Source organism: Trypanosoma cruzi, genomic scaffold (genome assembly GCF_000209065.1).
Source record: "Trypanosoma cruzi strain CL Brener 1047053517145 genomic scaffold, whole genome shotgun sequence".
Taxonomy (NCBI): Eukaryota; Euglenozoa; class Kinetoplastea; order Trypanosomatida; family Trypanosomatidae; genus Trypanosoma; species Trypanosoma cruzi.
This window is the reverse complement of record NW_001849571.1, coordinates 462,357-489,813: the sequence shown is the minus strand read 5'-3', so window position 1 is coordinate 489,813 and position 27,457 is coordinate 462,357. Positions and strand designations below refer to the sequence as shown.

Below are 27,457 nucleotides of genomic sequence, written 5' to 3'. Positions count from 1 at the left end.
GCGAATCGCTACTGTGAAATTCGAAGGCCCTGAAAGGAACAACAGCACACACACCGCCCACACACACATATTTATATGCACTCACGTGTTGCTGCAGTGAAGGCACCCCGCACACACAACCGTCGCCGCGTGACCGGATCCAGCGGAAGGAGGAGGGAAGGAAGAGAGAGTGAGCCGCAGAGGCCCAACATGTCCCGGCGTGTGTTTACTTCCGCGGTGCCGCTCCTCCTCGTCGTGATGATGTGCTGCGGCACTGGAGGTGCCGCCGCTGGAGGGAATAATGGGAAGAGTGATCCAAAGCCCACGATCATTTTTGTATGGCGGGAAACGAGGGTTTATTGTGGTGCATTGAAGGGGCAAAAGCTATGGAGAAAATGGTTTCAAATCGTTTATTTTTCATTCTCTTGTTGAACCACCATGGCTTGATTGTGGGTATTGCCAAGGCTAATTAGGGAGTTGCTTCTAGTGCCAGTGTTGGCATTTGGTCAAAGTACGTGAGTTTTACACGGGAGGGGTGGACGAAAGGAATCGCAGCGGAGAGCGTGACGGACTGGAGGACGGTCATTGCCGTGGAACGAAGAGAAGAGGCGGTTCACGCGTCTCAATTGAACGGTCCCAAGGCGTTGACGAAAGACGGCAATATTTTTCTGCCTGTGGAACGCCTTCCTGCGAAAAATGCCAGCGCGATTTTGGAAACTCCACACATTTGGGAGCTTGTGCCTTTTTTTGGGTGACGTTTTTGGTCTCCAACGATGAGGGCAAACGCATCACGTGGGGTGCTGGGAGCCTTTCCAAGGCTGTTGTTGACGGTCAGCTACGAGCGAAGTCATGGAATGGTTTCTGGGGTATTAGCGGCAGGGGCGTGGTGGCGAATGGCACCACGATTGTGTTTCCCCTTGTGGCTGTGAAGGGGGACAACACAAAAGTCTGCACCATCATCCATTCGAAGGGCTGTGGCGGGAATTGGGGGTTCCCTGCGGAGGGTGTTGTTGACGGGATTGCGCTGATCCCAATATTTTCGAGTGGGAGGGAAAACCCCTCATGGTCGCCACGCATGGAGGCCATGACGGGAAAGTGGATGAGTCCGGTGAAATGGGGGAGGAATGGTTGGATTTTGGCGGAGCACATTTGAATGTCTTGAGTGAGGCCTTGAAGAGTGCTACGTCTGGTGGCCGACTCGAAATTGTGACGGTATCCATCGAGGGGAGGAGTGTAATGCTGTTTGCTTTGCCCAGGCAGAATAATATTCGGAGAGCAACGAGCGTGTTGCGTCTTTATATGACTGATATGAATCGATTTTACCCCATTGGACCGTTATGTGCTGATGGTGTTTCTAAAAACGCAGATACTCTGCGGTACAAGGGTGGTGAACTGTTTGCCCTGTACGAGTGGAATGCAGGAAAAGGGCGTGTTGTGCTCGCACCCTCACTGAGCAGCTGGATGAAATAAGGACTGCGCTGAGGAATTGGGATGCAGTCGACAAGAACGTCGCAACGCCTTGCACTTCCACCAGCAAAGAGGGAACCGCATCCGACGGTGCCTGCAGCACTCCTATGCCCACGAATGGACTGGTCGGATATTTGTCCAACGAAGGTGAGATGGATTGCTGGGTGAACGAATATCTCGCGGCGAGTGCCACGGTGATTGGGAGAGCAACGAAAGTTGAGGGCGGTGCGACGTTTGAGGGGCCTGGGGTGTGGGCAGAGTGGCCTATGGGTAATCGGTGGCGGAATCAACGATTCCACATTGTGAACAAGGAGTTCACTCTTTTGGTGACGGCGACGATTGGGGCGGCTCCTGCGGGCAGCGGCAGCGCCCTTATGGTGGCTGTGGGTGGCGCTGGGGGCGTGAGGATGGTGGGACTGTCAGTCACGGCGGACAATAGGCGGGAGGTGGCGTTTGACGGTGAGGCGGGAGAAGCGCAGCAGGGGAAGTGGGGGCTGGAGAGAACGTACCGGGTGGCAGTCGTGCTCCAGAACGGCATGGGCAGCGTGTGCGTGGGTGGCAAAACTTTGGGGAGCTCAGCAACGACAGTTACACGTGGGGCGCAGTTGCTCGACGTCTCATGCTTCTACGTTGGAGGTGACGGTCGCAGTGGCTCAGGCTGCAGTTAGGTGACCCTGACGCATTTCTGTCTGTGCAACCGCCCACTGACCAGGCAGGAACTACAGATGCCCCTTTTGCGTGGCAAGCAGACTGAAGCGGATTGCAAGAAGGGAAAAGCGACACTGTGGCCCGGGAATTTTGCGGCCAAACTGCCACAGGATCCGGGTGTTGACGCGGCTGCGGGGGAAATGTTGCCAGTGCCCGCCAAAGGGGGAATTTGCGCGGGAAACAGCACCACTGACGTCAATGGCTCTACTGTTTTATTGTTCCCAAAATGAATTGGTGACGGCGCCGTCCATGGGTGTGTGCCTTGGGCATTTTCTGCCCCTACTTCAGGGAGTGTGTGGAGACGTGGCATTTTTATGAGCCGCAGAATGCGGTTGTGCGATTTCTAATGGACAGTACGTGCCGCTTTTTCCGCGTGTTTTCCTTTCTTTTCTTTTTTAATGATTCGTTGTCATTGTCTGCTGCTGCTTGTGCACGGATGGGATAGTCAGCACCCCTTCTTTTCCTTTTTCCGTCCGACGGTTAATCGCCGTACATGTCATGAGTGACGTGTTTCTTACTTTTATTTTCTTCCTTTCCCACAGCGTTGCCAGTCTTACTGCTGTGCGTGCCGTGGACTGCACAAAAAAAAGGAGGATTGGAGGAACAGGCCGGATGCCGCAAGGAAATGTGAGGAGTTTTTTGTGGGCTGGTGGAACAGTACAATTGTTTTTCATTTTATTATTTTTTTTGTGAAAGAGTTATGTATCTACAACAACGCACGGTCGTTTTATGCTACTTGGCACATGAAATGAAAGTCGTGCCTGATCGTTTTTTATTTTTTACTTTTTGGGAGCCCTTCCGGACTCTCAACTCTGTTGTTGTGCTTTTTTACTTTCCCGCTTCTGGTTTGCAGGGTAGTGTGCGTTTTTGCCTTTTTACTAATTCCAGCTGCCTTATTGTGTTGCTGAGATGCTCTTGTTGTTGTCACTGTACGTGGCTGTGTGACTTGTCTCTCTTTTCTCTTTTGCCTTTCACTCTGCGTTGACGGGGAGTTAGTTTGTGTTGAAGGCTGCACGCAAGTGACAGGAGTGATGGCGATGATGACGACTGGCCGTGTGCTGCTGGTGTGTGCCCTCTGCGTGCTGTGGTGCGGTGCTGCCGATGGAGATGTTGTCGGCGGCCGGTGTTTTTACAAGTGAAAGAAGTGATACGGAAGAGAATATGGTCTTATTTTGGCACAATGAGTTTAATAGGACATGCAAGGACAAAAGTACGAAGGAAGGAAAGTTGAATAAGTCAGCGTTTAAGAGCTGTATGCATGAATCGATGAGGGAGGTTTGTAGCAGTGATGATGATGGCTTGTCGAGTGCATCCCGTGACCCTGCAGCTGTGGAGATTTGCAACAATTACACTGGCGATCCAGAGGAGGACGTCGATTCCTCAACACCGCTAACCGAACCGTCGCATGATGCGGAAAAACCGGAGGCAGCAACAACTCCAGAAACACCAAAGGGCGGTGCAGCAGAAATGGGATCACCACCGGGAGTACCAGCGGATGATTCACCAGCAAATCCAACAGAAGGGTCACAATCAACCTTAGCCGCCACCGATACCGCAAATAATGAGACTGAAAAGGTCATTACAGAGGTGATGCCGAATAATGCACCGGAATCCAACGCCTCAAGGAAAGAAGAAGGTGAAAAGAAGCACAGTAACACGAAGGAAAAACCACTCGAAGCCGAGGTAATGAAAAATAACACGATGACTGCCGAGATTGACAGCAGCAACGCGGTCTCCCACACCACCTCCCCTCTTTCGCTTCTTCTTCTTGTTGTTGCGTGTGCAGCTGCTGCTGCGGTGGTGGCCGCGTGAGAGTGAGGGAGAGAGAGCCGTGCACCGCCCGCACACACACTCGTCCTTCTCTCACTCTCTGTGTGTCTCCCCTTGCATGGACTCTCGCCCTCACCTCATCCCACGAAGCACACACATAATGTGCCCATTGTATACATTGCATGCACACCCATGCAGGCCCGTTGGTGCTCTCTTTTGCACCACACGCACCGCTGCCGTCCTGCCTGGCTGCATGGGCGGAGCACCGTAACTGTTTCTGTTTTGTTTTTATTGCATTGAGTGGGCGACCTCTCTCTCTCTCTCTCCCTGTGTGTGTGTTTTGCTTTACGGGAGCAATGAGAGTGTGTGTGCTGGTCGTCCCACGCTTCGGCTTTTTGTTTATTGTTTTACTTGTGTTGTGGTTGAGTGCACCCATTGCACTTTCTGATCGGCTGCATGTTTGGATGCGGTCACTGGATTTTTCTTTTTTATATATGTTTTCGTTTTTGTTGAGGAAGCGCCAGTCTCTTGTATTCTTGTAAAGCCATTAAGATTGTCTTTGGCGTATGGCATGCGGCAGTTGGTCCACGTTAACCCCACGGTCTGCATCGCTTCTGGTGCTGCTATTGATGATCTGTGCGATGTGATTTGCCAGCAGATGTCTTGCTTTCACCCTGAAGTATTCCTGCTCTTTTCTTGACGATGTGGTGCGTACCGACGGCGCGTGGGCGACTCCGGTTGTGGTGAAGGTCGTCCCTCTCACAGCGCAAGATGCGTCGCGGGTGTACGGCGTCTTTTTGAAGAAACAATGGGCGCTTGCCCGCAACAAGGCGTCAACAAAGATTCCGGATGACAGCAGGAGGCACTGCGGCTTCTCCTGGGCCCCCAGCAATGGCGTCGCACCCTGTCGCGGTGCTGGGGCTCTGTTTGCATATATGAACTCCACAGCAGGGCGTTGCTGGGAGCACGACGGAGACCAAGGTGACTCCACCCCTCGAGAGGGTTCCACGCCATGCCCGGTGTGGGGAGGTGAAGCGGTCTGCTTGCGGACTGTCTGAAAAACTGCACGGCCGTTTCGCAGCGGTCACTCCGTTGATATCACCCGTTGCGGTGACGTCCACAAGAACCCTGGCACCGAGGAGGATGGCTTCATCACTGTTTGGCGGCTTAACATTGCAGGCCTCTCGTCCGTAAAAAAGGCTGCATTTGCTGCGCGATGGGAGCAGCATCAACCTGAAATGGTTCTTTTCCAGTAAATAAATGACATTAGTGACGTAGCGACAAAGGTTTCTGGCCATAATGACTACCTTCAGGCCTGCACTGGGCGCGGTGGTGGTGTTGCCATTCTGGTGCGCCACTCTCTGCCGTGCGAGCGCCTGTCGCTCCCTGGCACTGACCTCCTGGAGACCGTTGCTGTCCGCTTATTTCCACCAGGCTGTCGCAGCATTTGCGTGGTGAGTCTCTACAACCCTCCCACGGAAACTGTTAAAAGCTTTTCGTTTATTACTGCCATTCGTCGCTTGGGCCCCGCTGCGATTATCGCGTGTGACCCGAATTTACATCATGAACTCCGGGACAGTCATATATACCATCAACGACTGGAGGAGAGAACTTCGCCGCTGTTTTAATTGATATGGATTTCGGACTGGCAAATGATCCGGCGCAGGCGACACGGATCAAAAATTGTGATGTCTCGTCTCCTGACGTGACTGCGTGTCGCGTACTACGCATCTCCCACCGGACATCCACTCCATACATGGATTCGGACCACCGCTGAATATTTTACTTGGTAGAGATGGACGATGGCATTCCGCGAATAGCCAACACGCTGCCTCGGCGGGAGAAAGCCACCTTTGCCCTGCGCAAAGCGGATTGGCCTGCTTCCACCTCGTGTGAAACACTCCCTGCCACCGCGTCCACATGGTTGGGCGTTCGCAGAGGTATCTTGCGAGAAGCTGAGCGCCATATCCCGCGCGGCAGCCGTGAAACCCCAAAACGATGTGGACGCACGAAATGGAAGAAGCCGAGATCGCCGCAGAAGCAGCGCGCAAAGCACACACATTGCCTCGCCCGGAGAAAGCCTGGTTCGAGCCGAATTCATCCAAAAAGAGGGGAATAAAATCAGGCCTTACGCCGTGGCTTCGCTATGCTTCTGGAAGCCCGTGTGGAAAAACATGAGACTTCATCCAGCCCGAGGTGGCGATATCTCCGCGGCATGGCGGCGCCGCACCCTCATCCTCTGGGATCGGTTGTGCTCCGCGCTGATCTTTGGACCGCGTCTGCGCCCTGCCCCGGAAACAGGCAAATCTGCTAGTCCGTCATTTTGTGCGGGTTTCACGTGCCACATCACCTTGTACTGCTGCTGCTGCCCGCCGCACTCCTTTGAACTCTGGTGACTGGGAAATGGATCGGCCTTTCCCGCCGTATGAACTTGACGTGACCATCCGTGACTTCTTGTTCGGCTCGGCCGCTGGCCACGACAACAAGTTGAATGATTTCCTGCACCGTCTCGGGCCCGTTGCGTGCGGCACACTTAGAACGATGATCCACAACCCCTTTGCAAATGGCAGCATGCCTGGCTCCTGGAAAATGGGAGACACTATTCCTATTCCCAAACCTGGGAAGGATCCATGCCGCCCAGAGAGTTACACACCTATCACGCTCTCTGTTTTACTAAAGTTAACCGAAGGAATGATTCGCCGCCGTCTGTCAGCGTTATTGCCGCACCACCCACGTCAATTTGGCTTTACACGTTCGCGTTCTTCATCGGACGTGGTGACAATTGTTATTGGTAAAATTACCCGTGGATTGAATGAGTTTGGCATTGTGAAGTATGAGCGCCCTGGAGGCGGCGCCCCCACACGACACGCTCATCGCCATCGCTCGCTCGTAGTCTTGATTGATTTTTCGACTGCGTTCGATACCGTTGACGATGGGAAGTTATTTGGCATGCTTGACAGACTTCGGCGCCTTAGCCCTCGAACCAAACGCTGGCTGCACAACTACCTGCGGGGCCGCTATGTTAGGGTGTGCACTCGCGAACAGCACTCCCGGAAACAACTCACCTCAGCCGGAGCACCACAAGGCAGCGTCCCGGGACCCCAACTCTTCCTCCACTGTGTAGATGACCTGCTGCGCCGCCTGGACAACATCTATTCTGCCGCCGCATTCATGCACGCTGACGAACAAACACTTGTTGCCTCAGGTGCGGACATCCATGCATGTGCTGCGGGAATGCAACCCGCCCTGTCCCTTATATCGACATGGGCTGCCGAGCACAACCTAAAAATCAACGTCGCTAAGAGCGAAGCTGCTCTATTCTACATCTCTTTACACACACTGTCTGACGGGGACATGGTCGATCTCCATCTTGGCAATGGGCAAATACGCATTCAGTCACGCTCGGTGCGCTTGCTGGGCACCACGATTGATCGCCTTCTTAATTTTGGCACGCACGCTCCCACCGCTTCAAAGCAGACCATGCCACGCCGTTAACAATTGAAGCTGTTCGCACAAGCTGGTGCGTCCCATCTCACCATGCGATTCTTTTTGATTGGATGCGTCCACAGTGTGTCACTATATTGTGGTGAGGCAATTGTCCCATGCCTTGCCTACAAGTACCTCCATAATATGGAAGTACGGTACCGCGACAGTTGTAAAGCATCTCTTGTCTTTAGCGCACCAACGGAAGATACATCTGTCTACTTGGAAGCTAATCTTCCCCGGCTCCGGAAGATACTCTGGCTCCGTGCACTCACAAAGCAAGGACACTGTATACACTTCCATGACCACGGGGATTTGCGTTCCCCTATCTACTCGGAACCTATGCCTCCGTCCATGCATGGGAAAGCGGCGACATCAATCCCGCTTCCGAGAGATGCCGTTATTAATGAATTACACCGCGTCTGTAACATTATTGGGACACCCCGCAAACACCTTCGCGCTCCCCTCCTATTCAACTTCGAATTATTCCCTGAGACACTGTGATTTGCAACAAAGTGAGATTTTATCAGCCACTCTTTTCCAAGACACCTCTGACGATGTGAGGCGCACGGCTTTTGACTCTATTTACTCCTCTCTGGGAGATTACGATTTTGAATTATGGATGGACAGTTCTTCATATCTCGCTGAATCCGCATCTGGACGCGCCGCACTATTATACGACTCCACCACGGCAAATGATGCCCCTGTGGAGGTCCATCGTGCAGCAGCTGGCAGGCTCGCATGCTCATATAGAGCAGAGTGCCTTGCCATCGAAAATGTTTTTGGACTTTTCATACCTCCTTGTCTGGAAATATCCCAATCGCCCACACGAATGCTGGAGGAAACGGACTCCCTGTCGGCAATTGAGGCACTCCGTTGCCCACCGACCGTGCGAGACCGCGTTACTGAGTAAATTTCGATTATGCTGCTTTCCTTGGTGAAGCGAGGTCACCCTGTGGATTTTATATTTTACCATCACACTGCGGTATTCCACGCAATGAGGACGCTGACAAACAAGTCACGATTGCACGATCCCTCCCGCAGGACTGCGTCAATGCCTGGCACGTGGGCTTCCTCACTGCAGTCAAAAGGTTATGCTGGAAGGATGTTCAGGAGGAAAAGGAAGGCGCGCACACCGTGTGACAGGCGGTTGTCGGTGTGGCAGAACTCTATTTCTGGTGTCGACCCGGACATCGTTCCCCGAGTGGCGGCACGGCGCAAAGGCGCGGTGCGACTCCTGCCCTCTCTTCGTCAGGTCTGCGCACGCGCCATGCAGATCACAAGCAACCCTTCTGTGTCGGCTGTGCCGTTCCTTCCTAACCGAGGATAACGGCCCGCCTCTGCCGGAGCTTCTTCCCTACGTGAGCACCGCAGCTCCTTTCCGACCAGCGAGCGGCGGATTGACGTCCTCCTGCCCAACCTGCAGCAGAGTACATTCTTCCGTCCACAATATGAGGGCACATGCCCGACGTGCTCAGCCTGGCGTTCCGATACTTAGAGAGGGCTTCACATGCGGATGCCACAATGGCGCCACCGTCTTCTTAGCAGGCGCCTCGCGCGCAGGTCGCCACCGAATTTGCCAGGCATGCCAGCAGGCAAGACACGCAGGAAGCACAAACGCGGGTACTCGAGATGGACTATGTCCTTCCGACACCGCCTCATCACGGACTCCACGGGCTGCTGATCCCCGACGGACCACGGGAGACTCTGCCTCATCCACTGCGGGAATGCACCGTCGCTGGGAATTTGGACTGCCCCAGCCCGCACGACGGCCCGTTTGCGACGGAATACTTGCCACTTTTGTACGGACGGCCCTTGCGCTACTCACTCATTATTATAACAGCATCCAACAACAGCAAGATGACAATTTGCTTTGTGATGAGTGTTGGCTGCAATTCCCGTGGAACAACAATTCTCTTGGTGTGCGGAGATCTCCTTTTTTTATTGTTACTTTGCTTTTGTGTTGCTGTGTGCGCTGCAGCTCCTCTTGTGTGTGTGCGTGTCCTCCGTGAGGGGTGCAGGCACGACGGACCGCTCTCGCCGTATGTGCATGCGGTGGAGCCTTGTGTGCCGCTCCTGTTTGCTTCTCCCTCTTCCATCTGTGTGTTGGTGTTGCGGCAGGGCTGTGTGTGTGTGTGTGCCTGCTGCCGTGGATTGGAGTGTGTGTCGTGCGTGGTGTGCGGCGTACGGTGCATGCCTGGCTGCTGCCCTCTCCTCATGTGGTGTGCCCTCTGTGTGTGTGTCTGTCGCACCTCTCGTCTCCCTGTTGCTCTCCATTTCCCTCACTGTGCAGATCAGCTCCACACCACTGAACGACCACACTCACGATGATGACGATGTGCCGTCTGCTGTGCGCCCTGTTGGTGCTCGCCCTGTGCTGCTGCCCGTCCGTGTGCGTGGTGGCGACTGTTGACGTGAAAGAAAATGACTCCGGTGAAGTGCCCACACCAGATGAAACACGTCCGGGGACCAATTCTTTAAATCCAAGTGCTCCCACATTCCTGAAACCGGGTACTTCGAACGGTACGGAAACAACACAAGATTTGCCAACCGGTGGGTCGTCCAACGGTCAAGTTGTATCAGATTTGTCTGGTCAGTCAGCGTCACAAGTTTCTGGCGTTCTGCTACAGCCACCTACTGCACCAACCGTTGCGTCAGTTGCACAAATTGTGCCGATTCAGTCCGAAAAAGTACAGGAAAAGGGGACGACTGCATCGACGACCACGACGACCACAACCTCAAAGACACCAACCACGACTACGACTACAGAGGCGCCAACCGCGACGACCACCCGCGCACCGTCACGTCTTCGTGAAATCGACGGCAGCCTCAGCAGCTCTGCGTGGGTGTGTGCCCCGCTGCTGCTCGCCGTATCCGCGCTGGCGTACACCGCTGTGGGCTGAAGAGGTGTGTGTGGGCTGTGCGTGCCAGCACTCAAAGCCACGGGGACATGTGTACGTCTAATCTGATCCGATGTATAAAAAGTAATTATGATGATTGTTTTTTGCTTTGCTTTCTTCCGCTGCCGTGCTGTGTGCTCCGCGCTGCTTCCCACATACGTCACGTTGAACGCATCGCGGACATACTCGTATGCATTTGCACATCAAAGCCACTGAAAGTATAATTCTCATACGGAGCCTCAGCACTGGCAGCAGAACACTTCCTCCACACACACACACACACACACACGCGACAGCGCAGGCTGCCGTCACTCTGAGCACACGACACATCCACCGGCACAACCACCGCATCCGTATCACCAGATACATGTCCAGGACTCCCAGCAGCCGTCACACACACGGACGAGCAGCAGCAGCACGAGAGCGCAAGGAACAACACGGCGCACACAACACGGTGACGCACCGTCACCATCGTCACCCGTAGTGGAGTCGCTGGATCCAGACAGCTGATCGGTGAGGCAGAATAAAAAGAATGCAATTAGAGGGAGAGAGACGGGCACAGCGGATACAGCGAGAGAGAGAGAGAGAGCAGACAACATGAGGAGAGGGCAGCAGGCCGAGCCGCACAGTTCACACACCACGAGACGGCATCCACCACCATCTCCTCCCAGCTCATTTCCACAACCAAAGGGAAATGGCAAAAGCCCGCAGCCACCACTCAACAAACACGGAGCAAGCAAGCACCACACCAGCCACAACCGGAAGCAAACCCTCATCCATCCATGACGTGGCACCAAAATTTCCTGCCATCCCGCCCTCAATGAAACACGGAGCCCAACTCAACGCAGTCACACGCGCCGCATCACACCCGCAGGAAAAGAGACTCGGGCTGCGCACTCCCTCTCCTCCCTTCGCCTCATGGCCACGGAAGAGAACAGCCGCCACACGCAACTGCCAGCATGCACTACAAAAGGAGCATTCAAATCCACTGCAATGTGCATCTTGTGTGTGTGTGCCTGCAGAAACACAAAGCAAAGAAGTAGAAAAAAGAGAGCAGAGTGTGTGGAGAGACGCACAAAAATTTACAGCGGAGACGCAGAACGGAAACAGCAAGAAGAAGACCGCTGAAACTCATGACTGCACTGCAGCCCATGCAGTGGCAATTCACACAAGATTTATTGAAAACAAAAAAACGTCCTCCTTCGTCTTATATAAACCCCATCACACAAAATAATTATAAATAAAAAGAAATCGTTCATTACTGTTCCACACAAATTTAAAAATCGCCTGGCAGCCGTGTGGCCACACCAAACTGTCCGTATATATTTTGCCCACAAAAGAAAATTAAATAGTTGCATGCCTTTCAACCGTCTGACCCTCCATGTATCCGCGCATCGTTTATATTTCATGGGGCCATCTGCGTGTTGCTGCTCCCCTCAGCCCTCTCATCGGCGTGCGAGTGCGGCCCGCAGAGCACAGTCACTCTTCTTGTGTGCGGGGACTGAGAGAAGCACGCAGACATGACGGGAGTCGCGTCTCTCCATCGGGAGAGTGAGCGCAGCAAAAAAAAGAAAAATCATCAGAGGGGAGAGAAATGCTGACGGGACTGCCAGCGCGTGAAATGAACACGCAAAGCAAAAACAAAAGAAAATCACGGCGGCAGGGTGTGGCTGTGTGTGTGGTGCTGCGGGTGTCTGCCCGCCCTGGCCGCAAAAAAGAAAACAAAACAAGAGGGAAAGAAATGTGTGCTCCGCCCCACAGGCCCTCGTCGCACGCCCACACGTCACGGCTCCCTCAGCGCGCCGTTCGTCGCGGCCCCTCCTCATACGTGCAGCAGGCGAGGCGCACAGGGCCGTCGTCATGAGCGTGTCGGTGGGTGTGCGAGTGGAGCGGTTGGGCGGGAAACACACGGCACCCCTCACAGGAAGAGTGCAGAAGAAACAATTGAAAGAGGGAAGAGTAGAAAAGAAAAAACGTCCATGGTGATTGTCCCCAAAAGCAAGAAAAAAAAAAAATGAAAAAAAAAAAAAAGAAAAAAATTAACAGAAATTAAACAATAAAAAACAGTTACGGTGCTCCGCCCATGCAGCCAGGCAGGACGGCAGCGGTGCGTGTCGTGCAAAAGAGAGCACCAACGGGCCTGCATGGGTGTGCATGCATATATATACAATGGGCACATTATGTGTGTGCTCCGTGGGATGAGGTGAGGGCGAGAGTCCATGCAAGGGGACACACACACAGAGAGTGGGTGAAGGACGAGTGTGTGTGCGGGCGGTGCATGGCTCTCTCTCACTCACTCTCACGCGGCCACCACAGCAGCAGCCGCACACGCAACAGCAAGAAGAAGCAAAAGAGGGGAGGTGGTGTGCGAGACCTCGGTGCTGCTGTCACTGTCGCCAGGTGTCGCCGTATTACTTTGCACAGCTGCAGATCCAACTTTTGTTGTGCCTTCATTCCCAGCTGTACTCTCACGGTGTTTTCCTTCACCGTTGAATGGTGCACCAGACATTTGCGTATTTATGGAGGTCTCTTCTGGAACCTCGTTATCCAGGCTTCCGGTGGTTTCACTGCCACTGGGAGATGAAGACTGAGATGTTTGTTCCTGACTGCTGCCTGACAATGCATTCTCTGCAGGAATTGTGGCGGGTGCAGCCACTCTCTGGGATTTATCCTCGTGTGATTCAGCCGTATTTGTTGGATCTTGCGGTGTTGCTGGTGCTTCCTCCGTGCCTTCCCGTGCTTCGGCCGACTTCAGTCCTGCTTCTGGTGTATGTTCTTCTTTTTTGTGGATCTTTTTGCCTTGCACGTCCACTCGGTGTTGATGCGATCCCTCCGCCGCTGCGTCAGCTGCGGGCACATGACTGCATTCGCCCAAGGCAGCTTGGCCTTCGCTGCAGCGCCCCGACTCTGGGTGATTCCTTTGCTCTGCTTCACTGCGAACGTCATCGGAATGCTGCTGGTGGCCAGCACCACCTGCTGATCCGTGAATTTGGGCATCGACACCACCAATCACATTTAAAGGAAGCGGAGGTGACAATACGGCAGTATTCGCGCCGGCTGCCTTTGAAGATTTCGCTCTTGAGCTGCCAACTGACGCTCCCGTATCCCTCGAGATGTCGGACTCTCTGTGAGCTGCGCTGTCTTCCTTCGTCTTTTCTTTCTTCAGCGCATCTGCAATATTACTCCTCAACGTCTTTAAACACGTTGTTTTTTCATCGTCCTGTTTGCAGTATTTCTCCTTAATCTCATCATCAGTCTTATTCGCCAGCAAACTCAAAGCCTCCACATATGACTTACTGCAGAATTCATCCTCCAAAGCTCCCTCACAAAAACCACCGCCGGCACCGCACCACAGCACGCAGAGGGCACACACCAGCAGCACACGGCCAGTCATCATCATCGCCATCACTCCTGTCACTTGCGTGTAGCCTTCAGCACAAAATAACTCCCCGTCAACGCAGAGTGAAAGCAGCAAAAAGAAAAGACACGTCACACAGCCACGCACCGTTCCACCTAGCAATGAGAGTCACGCACAGTAAAAATGACAGCAACGCAAACAAAAATGAGACAGATGCAATTATTACAATTCCAAATCTCGAACACCGCCCACAAAATCGGAAGTTCTAAAAAACAAAAAGCAATAATTAAAAAAACAACATATTCAAAGTTCCGCTGCGCACGCCTAAGTGTGTGTTCGGGATTCGTTCAAAGTGACGGATGTGGGGAAAAACGCGAGCACCAACAGGGCGCACAGCAGACGGCACGTCGCAATCATCGTGAGTGTGGTCGTTCAGTGGTGTGGAGCTGATCTGCACAGTTAGGGATATGGAGAGCAACAGGGGAGACGAGAGGTGCGGCAGACACACACAGAGGGCACACCACATGAGGAGAGGGCAGCAGCCAGGCATGCACCGTACGCCGCACACCACGCACGACACACACTCCAATCCACGGCAACAGGCACACACACACACACACACACACAGCCCTGCCGCAGCACCAACACACAGATGGAAGAGGGAGAAGCAAACAGGAGCGGCACACAAGGCTCCACCGCATGTACGTACGGCGAGAGCGGTCCGTCGTGACGGCACCCCTCACGGAGGGTACGCACACACACATGAGGAGATGCAGCGCACACAGCAACACAAAAGCAAAGTAACAATAAAAAGAAGATCCCCGCACACCACGTGAATTGTTGGTCCACGGGAAGCGCAGCCAATATTTATCACAAAGCAAATTGTCATTTTGCTGTCGTTGGATATTGTTATAATAAAGAGTGAGTATTGCAGGAGCCGTCCGTACAAAAGTGGCAAGTATTCCGTCGCAAACGAGCCGTCGTGCAGTCTGGAGTTGTCCCAAAAAGTCGCAGTCCCAGTTCCCAACGACAAGGGCATCACCACAGTGGATTAAGCGGAGTCTCCTGTGGTCCGTCGGGGATCAGCAGCCCATGGCGTCCGTGATGAGGCGGTGGCGGAAGCGCCTGGTCCATCTCGAGTACCCGCGTTTGTGCTTCCTGCGTGTGTTTCCTGCTGGCATGCCTGGCAACTTCGGTGGCGACCTGCGCGTGAGGCACCTGCTAAGAGGACGGTGGCGCCATTGTGGCATCCGCATGTGAGGCCCTCTCAAACTATCGGAACGCCAGGCCGAGCACGCCAAGCATGTGCCCTCATACTGTGGACGGACAAGTGCACTCGGCTGCAGGTTTGGCAGGAGGACGTCAATCCGCCGCTCGCTTGTCAGCAAGGAGCTGCGGTGCTCACGTCGGGAAGAAGCTCCGGCAGAGGCGGGCCGTTATCCTCGGTTAGGAAGGAACGGCACCGCCGACAAAGAAGGGTTGCTTGTGATCTGCATGGCGCGTGCGCAGGCCTGACGAAGAGAGGGCAGGAGTCGCACCGCGCCTGTGCGCCGTGCCGCCACTCGGGGAACGATTTCCGGGTCAACATCAGGAATAGAGTCCTCGCCACACCGACAACCGCCTGTAATGCGGTGTGCGCGCCTTCCTTTTCCTCCTGGACATCCTACCAGCATAACCTCTTGACGACGGTAAGGAATTACGTGTGCCAAATTGGGATGCCTTCTTGCGGGAGAGAACGTGCGATCGTGGCTACTTTGTCAGCGGCCTCATTGCGTGGGATACCGCAGTGTGATGGGGAAAATATAAAGTCTACAGGACGGCCTCGCTTCACTAAAGAAAGCAGCATAATCCAAATTTCTTCAGCAACGCATTCTTGCACGGTCGGTGGGCAACGCGGAGCGCCTCAATTGCCGACAGGGAGTCCGTTGCCACCGGGGTTTGTGTGGACGATTGGGATGTTTCCAGACAAGGAGGTATGAGATGTCCAGAGCTCTTTTCACTGGCAGGTCACTCTGCTCTCTATGAGCATGCGAGTCTGCCAGTTGCTGCACGATGGACCTCCACAGGGAGATCATTTGTCTTTGTGGGGCCGTATAATGGTGCAGCGGATCCGGATGCGAGTGCAGCTAAGAATGAAGAACCGTCCGCCCACAATTCAAAATCGTAATCTCCTAGAGGAGTAAATAGAGTCAAAAGCTGTGCGCCTGACATCGTCAGAGGCGTCTTTGGCAAACAGTGGCTGATAAAATCTCACTTTTTTGCAAATCACAGTGTCCCAGGGAAAAATTCGATGTTGAATAGGAGGGGAGCGCGAATGTGGTTGCGGGGTGTCCCAATAATGTTACAGACGCGGTGTAATTCATTAATAACGGCATCTCTCTGAAGCGGGATTGATGTCGCCGCTTTCCCATGCATGGACGGCGGCATAGGTTCCGAGTAGATAAGGGAACGCAAATCCCCATAATCATGGAGGCGTATACAGTGTTCCTGTTGTGTGAGTGCACGGAGCCAGAGTATCTTCCGGAGCCGGAGAAGATTAGCTTCCAAGTAGACAGATGTATCTTCCGTTGGTGCGCTGATTCCAAGGGATGTTGTACAACTGTCGCGGTACCGTGCTTCCATATTATGGAGGTAGTTGTAGGCAAGGCATGGAACAATTGCCTCGCCACAATATAGTGACACACTGTGGACGTATTCAATCAAAAAGAATCGCATGGTGAGATGGGACGCACCAGCTTGTGCGAACAGCTTCAATTGTTAACGGCGTAGCATGGTCTGCTTTGAAGAGGTGGAGGCGTGCTTGCCAAAATTAAGAAGGCGATCAATCGTGGTGCCCAGCAAGCGCACTGGGCGTGACTGAATACGTAGGTTCCCGCTATCAAGATGGAGATCGATTATTTTCTCGCCAGACAGTGTGTGTGAAGAGATGTAGAATATAGCAGCTTCGCTCTTAGCGACGTTGATTTTTAGTTTGTGCTTGGTAGCCCATGTCGATACAAGGGACAGGGCGGGTTGCATTGCCGCAGCACATGCATGGATGTCCGCACCTGAGGCAACAAGTGTGAGGTCGTCAGCGTGCATGAATGCGGCGGCAGAATAGATGTTGTCCATGCGGCGCAGCAGGTCATCCACACAGTGGAGGAAGAGTTGGGGTCCCGGGACGCTGCCTTGCGGTCGTCCGGCTGAGGTGAGTTTTTTCCGGGAGTGCAGTTCGCGAGTGCATACCCTAACATAGCGGCCACGCAGGTAGTTGTGCAGCCAGCGTTTGCTTCGGGGCCAAGGCGCGGGAGTCTGTCAAGCATGCCAAATAATTTCCCATGGTCAACGGTGCCGAACGCAGTCGAAAAATCAATCAAGACTACGAGCGAGCGATGGCGACGAGCGTGTCGTGTGGGGGCGCCGCCTCCAGGGCGCTCATACCCCACAGTGCTGAACACATTCAATCCACGGGTAATTTATCGATAACAAGTGTCACCACGTCCGATGAAGAACGCGAACGTGTAAAGCCAAATTGACGTGGGTGGTGCGGCAATAACGCTGACAGACGGCGGTGAATCATCCTTTCGGTTAACTTTAGTAAAACAGAGAATGGCGTGATAGGTCTGTAACTCACTGGGCGGCATGGATCCTTCCCAGGTTTGGGAATAGGAATAGTGTCCACCGTATTCCGGGAGCCAGGCAGGCTGCCATTTGCGAAGGGGTTGTGGATCATCGTTCTGGGTGTGCCGCGCGCAACGGGCCCGAGACGGTGCAGGAATTCATTCAACTTGTTGTCGTGGCCAGGGGCTGAGCCGAGCAAGGAGTCACGGATGTTCACGTCAAGTTCATACGGCGTGAGAGACCGATCCATTTCCCAGTCACCAGGGTTCAAAAGAGTGCGGCGGGCAGCAGCAGCAGCATAAGGTGATGTGGCACGTGAAACCCGCACAAAATGACGGACAAGCAGATTTGCCTGTTGCCGAGGCAGAGCACAGACGCGGTCCAAAGATCAGCGCGGAGCACCACCGATCCCAGAGGATGAGGGTGCGGCGCCGCCATGCCGCGAAGATATCGCCAGTTTGGGCTGGATGAGGCTCCAAGTATTTTGCGCGCGGGCTTCCAGAGGCATAGCGAGGCCACGGCGTAAGGCCTGATTTTATTCCCCTCTTTTTGGATGAATTCGGCTCGAACCAGGCTTTCTCCGGGCGAGGCAATGTGTGCGTTGTATGCTGCTTCCGCGGCGATCTCGGCTTGTTCCATTTCGTGCGTCCACATCGTTTTGGGGTTTCACGGCTGCCGCGCGGGATATGGCACTCAGCTGCTCGTAATTTGCCTCTGAGAACGTCCAACCATGTGGACGCGGTGGCAGGGAGTGTTTCACACAACGAGGTGGAAGCAGGCCAATCCGCTTTGCGCAGGGCAAAGGTGACTTTTTCCCGCCGAGGCAGCGTGTTGGCTATTCGCGGAATGCCATCGTCCATCCCTACCGAGTAATATATTAAGCAGTGGTCCTATTCCATGTATGGAGTGGATGTGCGGTAGGAGATGCGTAGTACGCAATACGCAGTCACGTCAGGAGACGAGACATCACGATGTGTGATCCGTGTTGCCTGCGCCGGATCATCTGCCAGTCCGAAATCCATATCGATTAAAACAGCGGCAAAGTCCCCTCCTCCAGTCGTTGATGGTATATGACTGTCCCAGAGTTCATGATGTAAATTCAGGTCACACGCGATAATCGCAGCGGGGCCCAAGCGACGGAAGGTATTGATAAATGTAGAATCTTGAACGGTTGCTGTGGGAGGGTTGTAGAGATTCACCACGCAGATGCTGCGACAGCCTGGTGGAAATAAGCGGACAGCAATGGTCTCCAGGAGTTCAGTGCCGGGCGTTCGCACGGTAGAGGGTGGCGCACCAGAATGGCAACACCACCACCGCGCCCAGTGCGGGCCTGAAGGTAGTCATTATGGCCAGAAACTTTTGTCCGCTACGTCACTGCGGTTATTTACTTCCTGGAAAAGAACCATTTCAGGTTGATGCTGCTCCCATCGCGCAGCAAATGCAATCTTTTTTACGGACGAGAGACCTGCAATGTTAAGCTGCCAAACAGTGATGTAGCCATCCTCCTCGGTGCCAGGGTTCTTGTGGACGTCACCGCCACGGGTGATATCAACGGAGTGGTTGCAGCGAAACGGTCGTGCAGTTTTGTCCGACAGTCTGCAGGCAGACCGCTTCACCTCCCCACACCGGGCATGGCGTGGAACCCTCTCGAGGGGTGGAGTCACCTTGGTCTCCGTCGTGCTCGCAGCAACGCCCTGCTGCGGAGTTCATATATACAACCAAAGCCCCAGCACCGCGACAGGGTGCGACGCCATTGCTGGGGGCCCAGGAGAAGCCGCAGTGCCTCCTGCTGTCATCCGGAATCTTTGTTGACGCCTTGATGCGGACAAGCGCCCATTGTTTCTTCAAAACGACGCCGTACACCCACGGCGCATCTTGCGCTGTGAGAGGGACGACCATCACTACAACCGGAGTCGCCCACGCGCCGTCGGTACGCACCACATCGTCAATGAAAAAAGGCAGGGATGTGTCAGGGTGACTGCAACGCTTCCGCTGGAGAGTCGCATCACAAACATCACCAGCAGCGCTGCAAGCCACGGGTTAATGTGGACCAACTGCCGCATGCCATACGCCAAAGACAATCTTAATGGCTTTACAAGAATACAAGAGACTGGCGCTTCCTCAACAAAAACGAAAAAATATATAAAAAAGAAAAATCCAGTGACAGCATCCAAACATGCAGCCGATCAGAAAGTGCAATGGGTGCACTCAACCACAACACAAGTAAAACAATAAACAAAAAGCCGAAGCGTGGGACGACCAGCACACACACTCTCATTGCTCCCGTAAAGCAAAACACACACACAGGGAGAGAGAGAGAGAGAGAGAGGTCGCCCACTCAATGTAATAAAAACAAAACAGAAACAGTTACGGTGCTCCGCCCATGCAGCCAGGCAGGACGGCAGCGGTGCGTGTCGTGCAAAAGAGAGAGCACCAACGGGCCTGCATGGGTGTGCATGCATATATACAATGGGCACATTATGTGTGTGCTTCGTGGGATGAGGTGAGGGCGAGAGTCCATGCAAGGGGACACACAGAGAGTGAGAGAAGGACGAGTGTGTGTGCGGGCGGTGCACGGCTCTCTCTCCCTCACTCTCACGCGGCCACCACCGCAGCAGCAGCCGCACACGCAACAAGAAGAAGAAGAAGCAAAAGAGGGGAGGTGGTGTGGGAGGCCGCGGTGCTGCTGTCGGTGCCGCCAGACTTAGATGAAGCATTATTTTGAGTGGTGGCTGTTCCTGGTGTTTGTAGTTCCGTCTCACTGGCTGTGTGAGCATCGTCGGTATCATCTTCAAGCCCGTATTGTGGTTCTCTGGTGTTAGGCCGTTGAGCGCCGTTATCAACTTTGTCCTCCTTGTTCTGGGTTCCACCACTGCCAATTTTAGATACAGATGGTACTGCTGTTTCCGCTGGACGACTTGTAGTTGCGCCCCTCATCGAATCTGGTGTGTCCGTGTCTTGTCTGTTTTGGTTTGGCGCAACATTCCCTGAAGATTTTTCCTGTGCTTCACGCTTCGTTTTAGCGTTTGACGTTGACGTCTTGCTTGTTGTTCCTGTTGTATTCTGTGAGCCTGTGGATGGTGTTGGGTTTGTTTCTCCTGCTGAAACGGTTGTTGCTGGTGCTAGCCCTGTTGGTGATGGTACCGTAGGCAGTTCTGGTGGCGCCGGTGATAATTCTGCTGGTGGTGGTGAAGGTTCTGTTGGTAGTGATACTTTTTTGATTCTTGGTTCTAGCAGTGGTTGGGGGTCGCTTTTGTTAGAGGACAACCCGTTATTGTGGGCATTATTCTCTTTTCCCCCGTCCGCAGTTTCACCGCCACCAACATTAGTAATACTTTCTGTTTTTGATTTATCGGACAACTGTTTTTGCGGATCAGGATCAATTGTTTCTCTTCCATTCACTTTAGGCGTTGATGCATCTTGAGGCCCTGTTTGTGGGTGTTTCTGTTTTCCTTCAGATTCCTCTTCTTCCTGGGGTAAAGGTTCCTCAGAGAGAGTCGGAACCACATCCAGCTCAGGAGAGAGAGCTAATGATATATCATCGGAAGCAGAATCCGAAGCGTCACCTTCACCTAAATGAGAACCATCGGCCTTTGAACCTCTACTGCCTCCACGACTCCCATCTGCAGGAGGAGATTGACCACCAGCTCCACCTCCACCTTCGCCGAAAGTTCCAGGACCACCAACAGCAACATCGACATCCTCAGCGTAGCCACCGCCGGCACCGCACCACAGCACGCAGAGGGCACACACCAGCAGCACACGGCCAGCCATCATCATCGCCATCACTCCTGTCACTTGCGTGCAGCCTTCAGCACAAACTAACAACACGTCAACGCAGAGAAAAAGCAAAAGGAGAGACAAGTCACAAAGCCACGACCAGCCACCGTACAGTAACAAATGGCAGCAACAACAGCAGCAGCAGCGCACAAACCATTACACAAATCAAACCAGTACAAATCCACAACTCGCACACCGACCCGAATAATAATAATAATAAACATCAAAAATCAAAAAAACACACCCAGGGCTCCTGTGCGTGTGCATATGAGTGTTCCTGGGATGCGTTCAACAAGGCAAATGCAAGAACGTCGCGAAGCACACAGCAGGGCAGTGAAGGCAAAGAAAGCAAAAAAAACGAGCATCATCATTACTCTTACTTTATACATCGGACCACAGTAGACTCACATGTCCCCGCGGTTGAGTGCTGGCACGCACAGCCCGCATACACCTCTTTAGTTCACAGTGGTGTACGCCAGCGCGGATACGGCGAGCAGCAGCGGGACACACACCCACGCAGAGCTGCTGAGGCTGCCGTCGATTTCGCGAAGACGTGACGGTGCGCGGGTGGTCGTCTTGGTTGGCGCCTCTGTCGCAGCGGCCCTCATCGTGGTAGGCATCGTATTTGATTTCTGTTCCTCAATTGAATTCTCTGGCGCAGCAGCTTCATAATTGGTTCCATTTTTGTGTCGGAATTACGTGGTGTCTCTCCCGCACTTGCAGTATCTTTTCCCTTCAACGCAGGGAAGTTCTTACTTGGTGCTGGCGCAGCAACCGGGAGAGTTGTTCCTCCTGGCATGCCTAATGGACCTGTTGCTTTTGTCGTATCATGATTCGCACTTACTTCCCTTGGTGGAGAGGGCGGTAAACCGTGTCCACTTGTTTGCTGTTCCTTCCTGGAAACGGTTTCTTCGTGCACCGTAATGGAATCACTTGATGACTGATCCGTTTTGTTCTTCGCATCTTATACCTGTTCCGTTTCATCCTCCAAACGTGTTCCGTCTCGCGTGCCAGACTCAGTGGATCAGTCATGCGTAAGTGTCGCAACTATTCCTTCAGGAAACAAAAGACGGTAGACTGGAGTTTTCATTATCGTTAGCTTTATTTTTGCCTGCATTCTTTGGGCCACCCTCAGTTTGTTTCCTTGGCAAAGGAAGAAGTGGACTGGGGCTTGCAACATCTTCTTCACCTGCTGTCACGCACACGGACGAGCAGCAGCAGCACAAGAGCGCAAGGAACAACACGGCGCACACCGTCACCATCGCAGTCATCATCGCCAGTAGTGGAGTCGCTGGTGTCAGTCAGCCGATCGATGAGACGGAAAGGAAAAGGAATGGAACGAGAGGGAGAGGGACGGAGTGCAGCGGATACAGCGAGAGAGCGCAGACAACATGAGGAGAGGGCAGCAGGCCCAGCCGCACGGTTCACACACCACGAGACGGCATCCACGCGAGGAAGGCACACAACGCCAGCAGCCACCCATCATGCAGGAGGAGAAGACATCCACCAACATCTCCCCCAGCTCATTCCCGCAGCCCCAGGGAAATGGCCAAAACCCCGCGCCCACCACACAACGCACACGGAGCAAGCGAACCCTCATCCATCCATGACGCGGCACAAAATTTCCTGCCATCCCGCCCTCAATGGGACACGGAGCCCAACTCAACGCAGTCACACGCGGTGCATCACACCCGCAGGAAAAGAGACTCGGGGTGCGCACTCCCTCTCCTCCCTTCTCCTCATGGCCGCGGAAGAAGACAACAGCCGCCACACGCAACTGCCAGCATGCACTACAAAAGGAGCATTCAAATCCACTGCAATGTGCATCTTGTGTGTGTGTTGTTGTTGTGTGCCTGCAGAAACACAAAGCAAAGAAGTAGAAAAGAGGGAGCAGAGTATGTGGAAGGACGCACGAAATGTACAGCGGAGACGCATAACAGAAACAGCAAGAAGAAGACCGCTCAAACTAATGACTGCACTGCAGCCCAAGCAGTGGCAATTCACACAATATTTATTGAAAACAAAAAAACGTCCTCCTTCGTCTTATATAAACCCCATCACACAAAATAATTATAAATAAAAAAGAAATCGTCCATTAATGTTCCACACAAAATAAAAAAAAGATCGCCTGGCAGCCGTGTGGCCACACCAAACCGTCTGTACATATTTTACCCTCAAAAGAAAATTAAAAAGATGGTTACGTGTGCTTCAACCGTCTGACCCTCCATGTGTCCGCGCATCGTTTATATTTCATGGGGTCATCTGCGTGTTGCTGCTCCCCTCAGCCCTCTCATCGGCGTGTGAGTGCGGCCCGCAGAGCACAGTCACTCGTGTGTGTGTGGGGACTGAGAGAAGCACGCAGACATGACGGGAGTTGCGTCACTCCACCGGGAGAGTGAGCGCAGCAAAAAAAAGAAAAATCATCAGAGGGGAGAGAAATGCTCACGAGGCCGACACCGAAGGGTGCGCCACCGCACGAAATAAACACGCAAAGCAAAACAAATCCTTAAAGAAAAACACGGCGGCAGGGTGTGGCTGTGTGTGTGTGGCGCTGCGGGTGTCTGCCAGCCCTGGCCCCAAAGAAAACAAAACTAGAGGGAAAGAAATGTGTGCTCCGCCCCACAGGCCCTCGTCGCACGCCCACACGTCACGGCTCCCTCAGCGCGCCGTTCGTCGCGGCCCCTCCTCATGCGTGCAGCAGGCGAGGCGCACAGGGCCGTCGTCATGAGCGTGTCGGTGGGTGTGCGAGTGGAGCGGTTGGGCGGGAAACACACGGCACCCCTCACAGGAAGAGTGCAGAAGAAACAATTGAAAAGAGGGAAGAGTAGAAAAGAAAAAACGTCCATAGTGATTGTCCCCAAAAAGCAAAAAAAAAAGAGGGAATGAGGGAAATGAGAAAAGAACAATAAAAAGTAAAAACAACAACAAAACGCAAAGCAAACAGGGAATAAAATAAATGTTATTTGAGAAGGGAAATAAATTATCACGTGTATTTTTGTGCTGGGGAGGTCGCAAGTGTCCCACGCGGCAGCCAGTCACTCCTCACAGAGCCGAAAACACCCACAGTCCCAACAGAAGAAGCAGCGATGGCAGCAGTCCGCTCCCACGCACAGTGCCGGCATCGCTGTTATTCCCCTGTGACGCATTTCCAAGGCTGCTGCTGAGTGCCGCAGCCTTTACTTCGCCGTCCTGTGCATGGATGTCCTCCCGTTTCTGCCCATCCGTCCCTCCCACCTTCTCCCCATTCTCACCAGAGTGCACACCAACCTCAGGTGTCACTGCGGCTCCATCGTGCGCCATGATTTCAGCGGTAGGGGCATTTGTATCTGCTGTGGCGGGAGTGCCCACTGACGGTTGTTGTGTTCTATCTCCCTGCACCGTGTCTCCAGTTTCGGTGTCTACCGTTTGACCTCCCTCGGACAAAGAATCAACATCCACATTGGAATGTCCTTCGGAAGATGTTCCCGACGCTGACTGGTTTTCGGACTCTTTGGCTGCTGGGGAGGTCGTGGCACTGGACACCGCTGACGTGGATAAACCGCCACTTCCCGCATCTTTACTTTTCTTCAACAGTTCCTGTTCAGTCTGCTGTTGCCCGCCAAGACTAGACGGAGTTCCGGTTTCCAGCGTAGCTGGTTTAATCGCCTCTGGTGGAGTATCCCCACCCATTGTTTTTGCTTCGCTTGCTTTTGGAATAGAAAGTTTTGCGTTAAGTGCAGTAATCTCATCGTCATCCAACGGGCGGTTGTACAGCAGGACGTTCGTCACGGTCACAGACACGTCTTCCTGGCTTCTTGTGTTGTCTGCGGTGCTTCCATCCCCTCCAATGTAGAAGTGGGAGATCTCTTTTGAATCCTTATTCTCCAATGCACACGCTTTGTCCCCACCCACACGCTGACCATCGACGTACGCGGTGCCTTGGGTGCCGTTCCGTAGCAAAATTACCACCTGATGTGTTGTATCTTTCTCCCAAGTGCTGCTGTGCTCCTTAGGATTTTCGCCACCGCACAGCAATATCCATTTTTTTTTCTTGTTGTACGACAGTCCCAGAAGTACGGAATTCTCTGTATTCTCAGCATCATTCATCTTCGCTCCCATCAAAGGAATGGGAGTATCTTCCTGCGGCACACCGTCGATGGACACCGTCGCCACAAGAGTGAAGTTGTAGTTCGCAAAGTGGTACAGCTGATTCTCCCCTTGCTTGCCAACGGGCCACTCCGCCCACGCTCCCTGGAACGTCACACCATTTTCCGCCTTTGCGGCCCCTGTCTCCCCTGCATCCTCTGTTGCCCCATCTTTCTTCTTCACTGTGGCGTTCACCCCAAGGTACTCGTCCCTCCATTTGTTCTCAGAGAAGTTGTTAGACAAAAAGCCAACCAGCCCATCCGTGATCTTATCAGTAGGGCTGCAGGCATTTTCAGGTGAGGCATCCTTCTCAGCACTTGAAGTGGTGCACAGCTTGGAGACAAGGTCGTCCACTTTCTTCCACGTCGCTAGCACATCCTTCACCCGCTGCAGCTGCTCAGTCAGGAGCACAGACCAAAGACTGTGTGAAGGTTTTCCTTCATCACCCCTCTTCTTCTCGTACAGTGCAATCAGCTTCTCCCCATTATCTCCACTTTCAGCACTTTTGTACAACAGGGAGCTGGCGGCAGCTTCCTTGTCTTCATCGGATACCGGCCCAATATCAACAATGTGCGTATTGTCCGTCAGCCAAAGATGGAGTTCACTCTTTTCCTTTCCATTGCCTTCTGTATCAGTCTCCTCGGAATACACCGGCAGAGTAACGAGCATCACATTTCTGTTACCTTCAACACCGTCAATCGTCGCTGTGATGAACCCGCTTCTAACGGCCTTTGCGCCCTTTTTGTTGCTCCACACGCGCGAGAGTGTCCCGAGTGCCTCCGTCCACGAGTCCCCCTTGTCACAGGACTCGTACACCCTGCGGCGGCCATCATCACACGCTGTCATCATCATGAGTTTTTTGTCCTTCCACTCCACGACGGAGGGATCGCTGCAGCCACCGTCAGACGTCCCCTTCGACAGCTTCCAATTTGCAGCGTTATCGGAGGTGTATATGAGCAGCGAAACGGTCCTCCCATTATTCTTCTTCGTCCCTTCCACTGGGAACACAAGCGTATCATCATGCATCTTAATACCCGATCCACCGCCGCCAATCAGTCGTGTCAAAGCTACTGTCTCTTTTTCAACAGTAGAAATGCACGGGACGCCAGCAGTATCTCCCCAAATAATACTGTTACTGGCCTCACCACCAACCTTTCCTTTCACCAGCAAAAGTTCCAATATAGACGCGTCAGATGCAGTCTCATGAGAAGAAGCGTCATCTGTACTGCTGTATTTCCCAACAAGCATGTAAATATCATTTTCCTTCACGACTGTTGTCGGTCGGTTCACACGTACTTTCGTTTCGCTTTGGGGAACAGCATGGTCCTCTGATTGGGAAGCGCATTTCTCTTTATCGGATGGACATTCCTCCAGTACTTGTGTCTTCACTTTACTCGCATCCAACTCCTCTTTTGTTTGCTTCTTATCCAACGTCAGGAGCTCAGAGGCAATTCCAGTAAAAACCTTGTCATTCTCCGTGCACTGCGCCTCGGCAACGGCAAACAATTTACCATCCATCTCAACAAGACTGGGAAAATAGAGCGAACTCACTGTTTCCCCTTCTTCCACATCCCTCCAAACAAACAAGTTCTTCTGTGAAGATCCCTGATCTGGCGCCGGTACAACAGCTTGCGCAACACCACCAGTGTTGCAGCACATCATCACGAGGAGCAGCAGCACCGCAGAAGTAAACACACGCCGGGACATGTTGGATCTCTGCCGCTCACTCTCTCTTCCTTCCCTCCTCCTTCCGTTGGATCCGGTCACGCGGCGACGGTTGTGTGTGCGGGGTGCCTTCACTGCAGCAATACGTGAGTGCATATAAATATGTGTGTGTGGGCGGTGTGTGTACTGTTGGTCCTTTCAGAGCCTTACAATTTCACAGTAACGTTTGGCGCTTGTTTTCTTTGTGAGAAAGAGAGAAAAAGTAGTAAAGCAGTGAACACCGCCGCCCCTCCGCAGTGAGTGGCATCATCATCCCCGCCGCAGTCACTCCCAACAACAACAACTCACGCACACAGACACACGGAAAGAGAAGGAAGAACAGTGCACCGGGAACACACAGCGATGGTCACCAACACCAGCAGGAGTCACGGCGGGTGTGTCGTTATTCGCCACGCGTCAGCACACACCGAGAAACACCACACCCGGCAAAGCAACCAGCGGGAGGCAAACAAGCACAACGGCCCTTCGCAGCACCCGCGCGCTGCCGCCAGTCCTTTAATGCTTCTCCCTCCAACGCACCCGCTCGACCGCCACAGGCGCACATCATCCCGCATAACCGACG

The 27,457-nt window shown here is 53.4% G+C and overlaps 4 protein-coding genes and 3 pseudogenes across 4 annotated transcripts, besides 20 other annotated features; 3 read left to right on the top strand and 4 right to left on the bottom strand.

Annotated features, from left to right (window-relative positions):
• Positions 1–2,114, top strand: Tc00.1047053506967.150 (annotated as a pseudogene; the record flags this gene model as incomplete).
• Positions 1–2,507: a sequence feature (areas not merged during assembly with more than two copies in the genome that could not be assigned to a particular haplotype).
• Positions 2,508–3,574: a sequence feature (haploid, Esmeraldo-like haplotype).
• Tc00.1047053506967.140 lies at positions 3,184–3,966 on the top strand (annotated as a pseudogene).
• Positions 3,575–9,840: a sequence feature (areas not merged during assembly with more than two copies in the genome that could not be assigned to a particular haplotype).
• Positions 5,034–9,251: a mobile genetic element.
• Tc00.1047053506967.110 (mucin TcMUCII, putative) lies at positions 9,735–10,310 on the top strand (the record flags this gene model as incomplete). Its single annotated transcript, XM_811091.1, has 1 exon — positions 9,735–10,310. The coding sequence occupies one exon, from the start codon at positions 9,735–9,737 to the stop codon at positions 10,308–10,310; it is 576 nt and encodes a 191-aa protein (XP_816184.1).
• Positions 9,841–11,341: a sequence feature (heterozygous, non-Esmeraldo-like haplotype).
• Positions 10,112–10,198: a microsatellite.
• Positions 10,574–10,596: a microsatellite.
• Positions 11,342–20,665: a sequence feature (areas not merged during assembly with more than two copies in the genome that could not be assigned to a particular haplotype).
• Positions 12,308–12,346: a microsatellite.
• Tc00.1047053506967.100 (mucin-associated surface protein (MASP), putative) lies at positions 12,607–13,713 on the bottom strand (the record flags this gene model as incomplete). The annotated part of the gene is made up of 1 exon (XM_811090.1): positions 12,607–13,713. One exon carries the CDS (start codon positions 13,711–13,713, stop codon positions 12,607–12,609), a length of 1,107 nt encoding a protein of 368 aa, XP_816183.1.
• Positions 14,269–14,292: a microsatellite.
• Positions 15,353–18,604: a mobile genetic element.
• Positions 19,571–19,594: a microsatellite.
• Tc00.1047053506967.70 (mucin-associated surface protein (MASP), putative) lies at positions 19,861–21,051 on the bottom strand (the record flags this gene model as incomplete). Its single annotated transcript, XM_811089.1, has 1 exon — positions 19,861–21,051. The coding sequence occupies one exon, from the start codon at positions 21,049–21,051 to the stop codon at positions 19,861–19,863; it is 1,191 nt and encodes a 396-aa protein (XP_816182.1).
• Positions 20,377–20,476: a microsatellite.
• Positions 20,666–21,179: a sequence feature (heterozygous, Esmeraldo-like haplotype).
• Positions 21,180–22,088: a sequence feature (areas merged during assembly that could not be assigned to a particular haplotype. This can correspond to areas where the two haplotypes were merged or to regions with more than two copies in the genome that were merged during assembly.).
• Positions 21,501–22,319, bottom strand: Tc00.1047053506967.65 (annotated as a pseudogene).
• Positions 22,089–22,094: a sequence feature (heterozygous, non-Esmeraldo-like haplotype).
• Positions 22,095–27,408: a sequence feature (areas not merged during assembly with more than two copies in the genome that could not be assigned to a particular haplotype).
• Positions 23,109–23,129: a sequence feature (AT_rich).
• Positions 23,905–24,002: a sequence feature (T-rich).
• Tc00.1047053506967.60 (trans-sialidase, putative) lies at positions 24,088–26,991 on the bottom strand (the record flags this gene model as incomplete). Its single annotated transcript, XM_811088.1, has 1 exon — positions 24,088–26,991. The coding sequence occupies one exon, from the start codon at positions 26,989–26,991 to the stop codon at positions 24,088–24,090; it is 2,904 nt and encodes a 967-aa protein (XP_816181.1).
• Positions 27,409–27,457: part of a sequence feature (haploid, Esmeraldo-like haplotype) that runs on past the window's edge.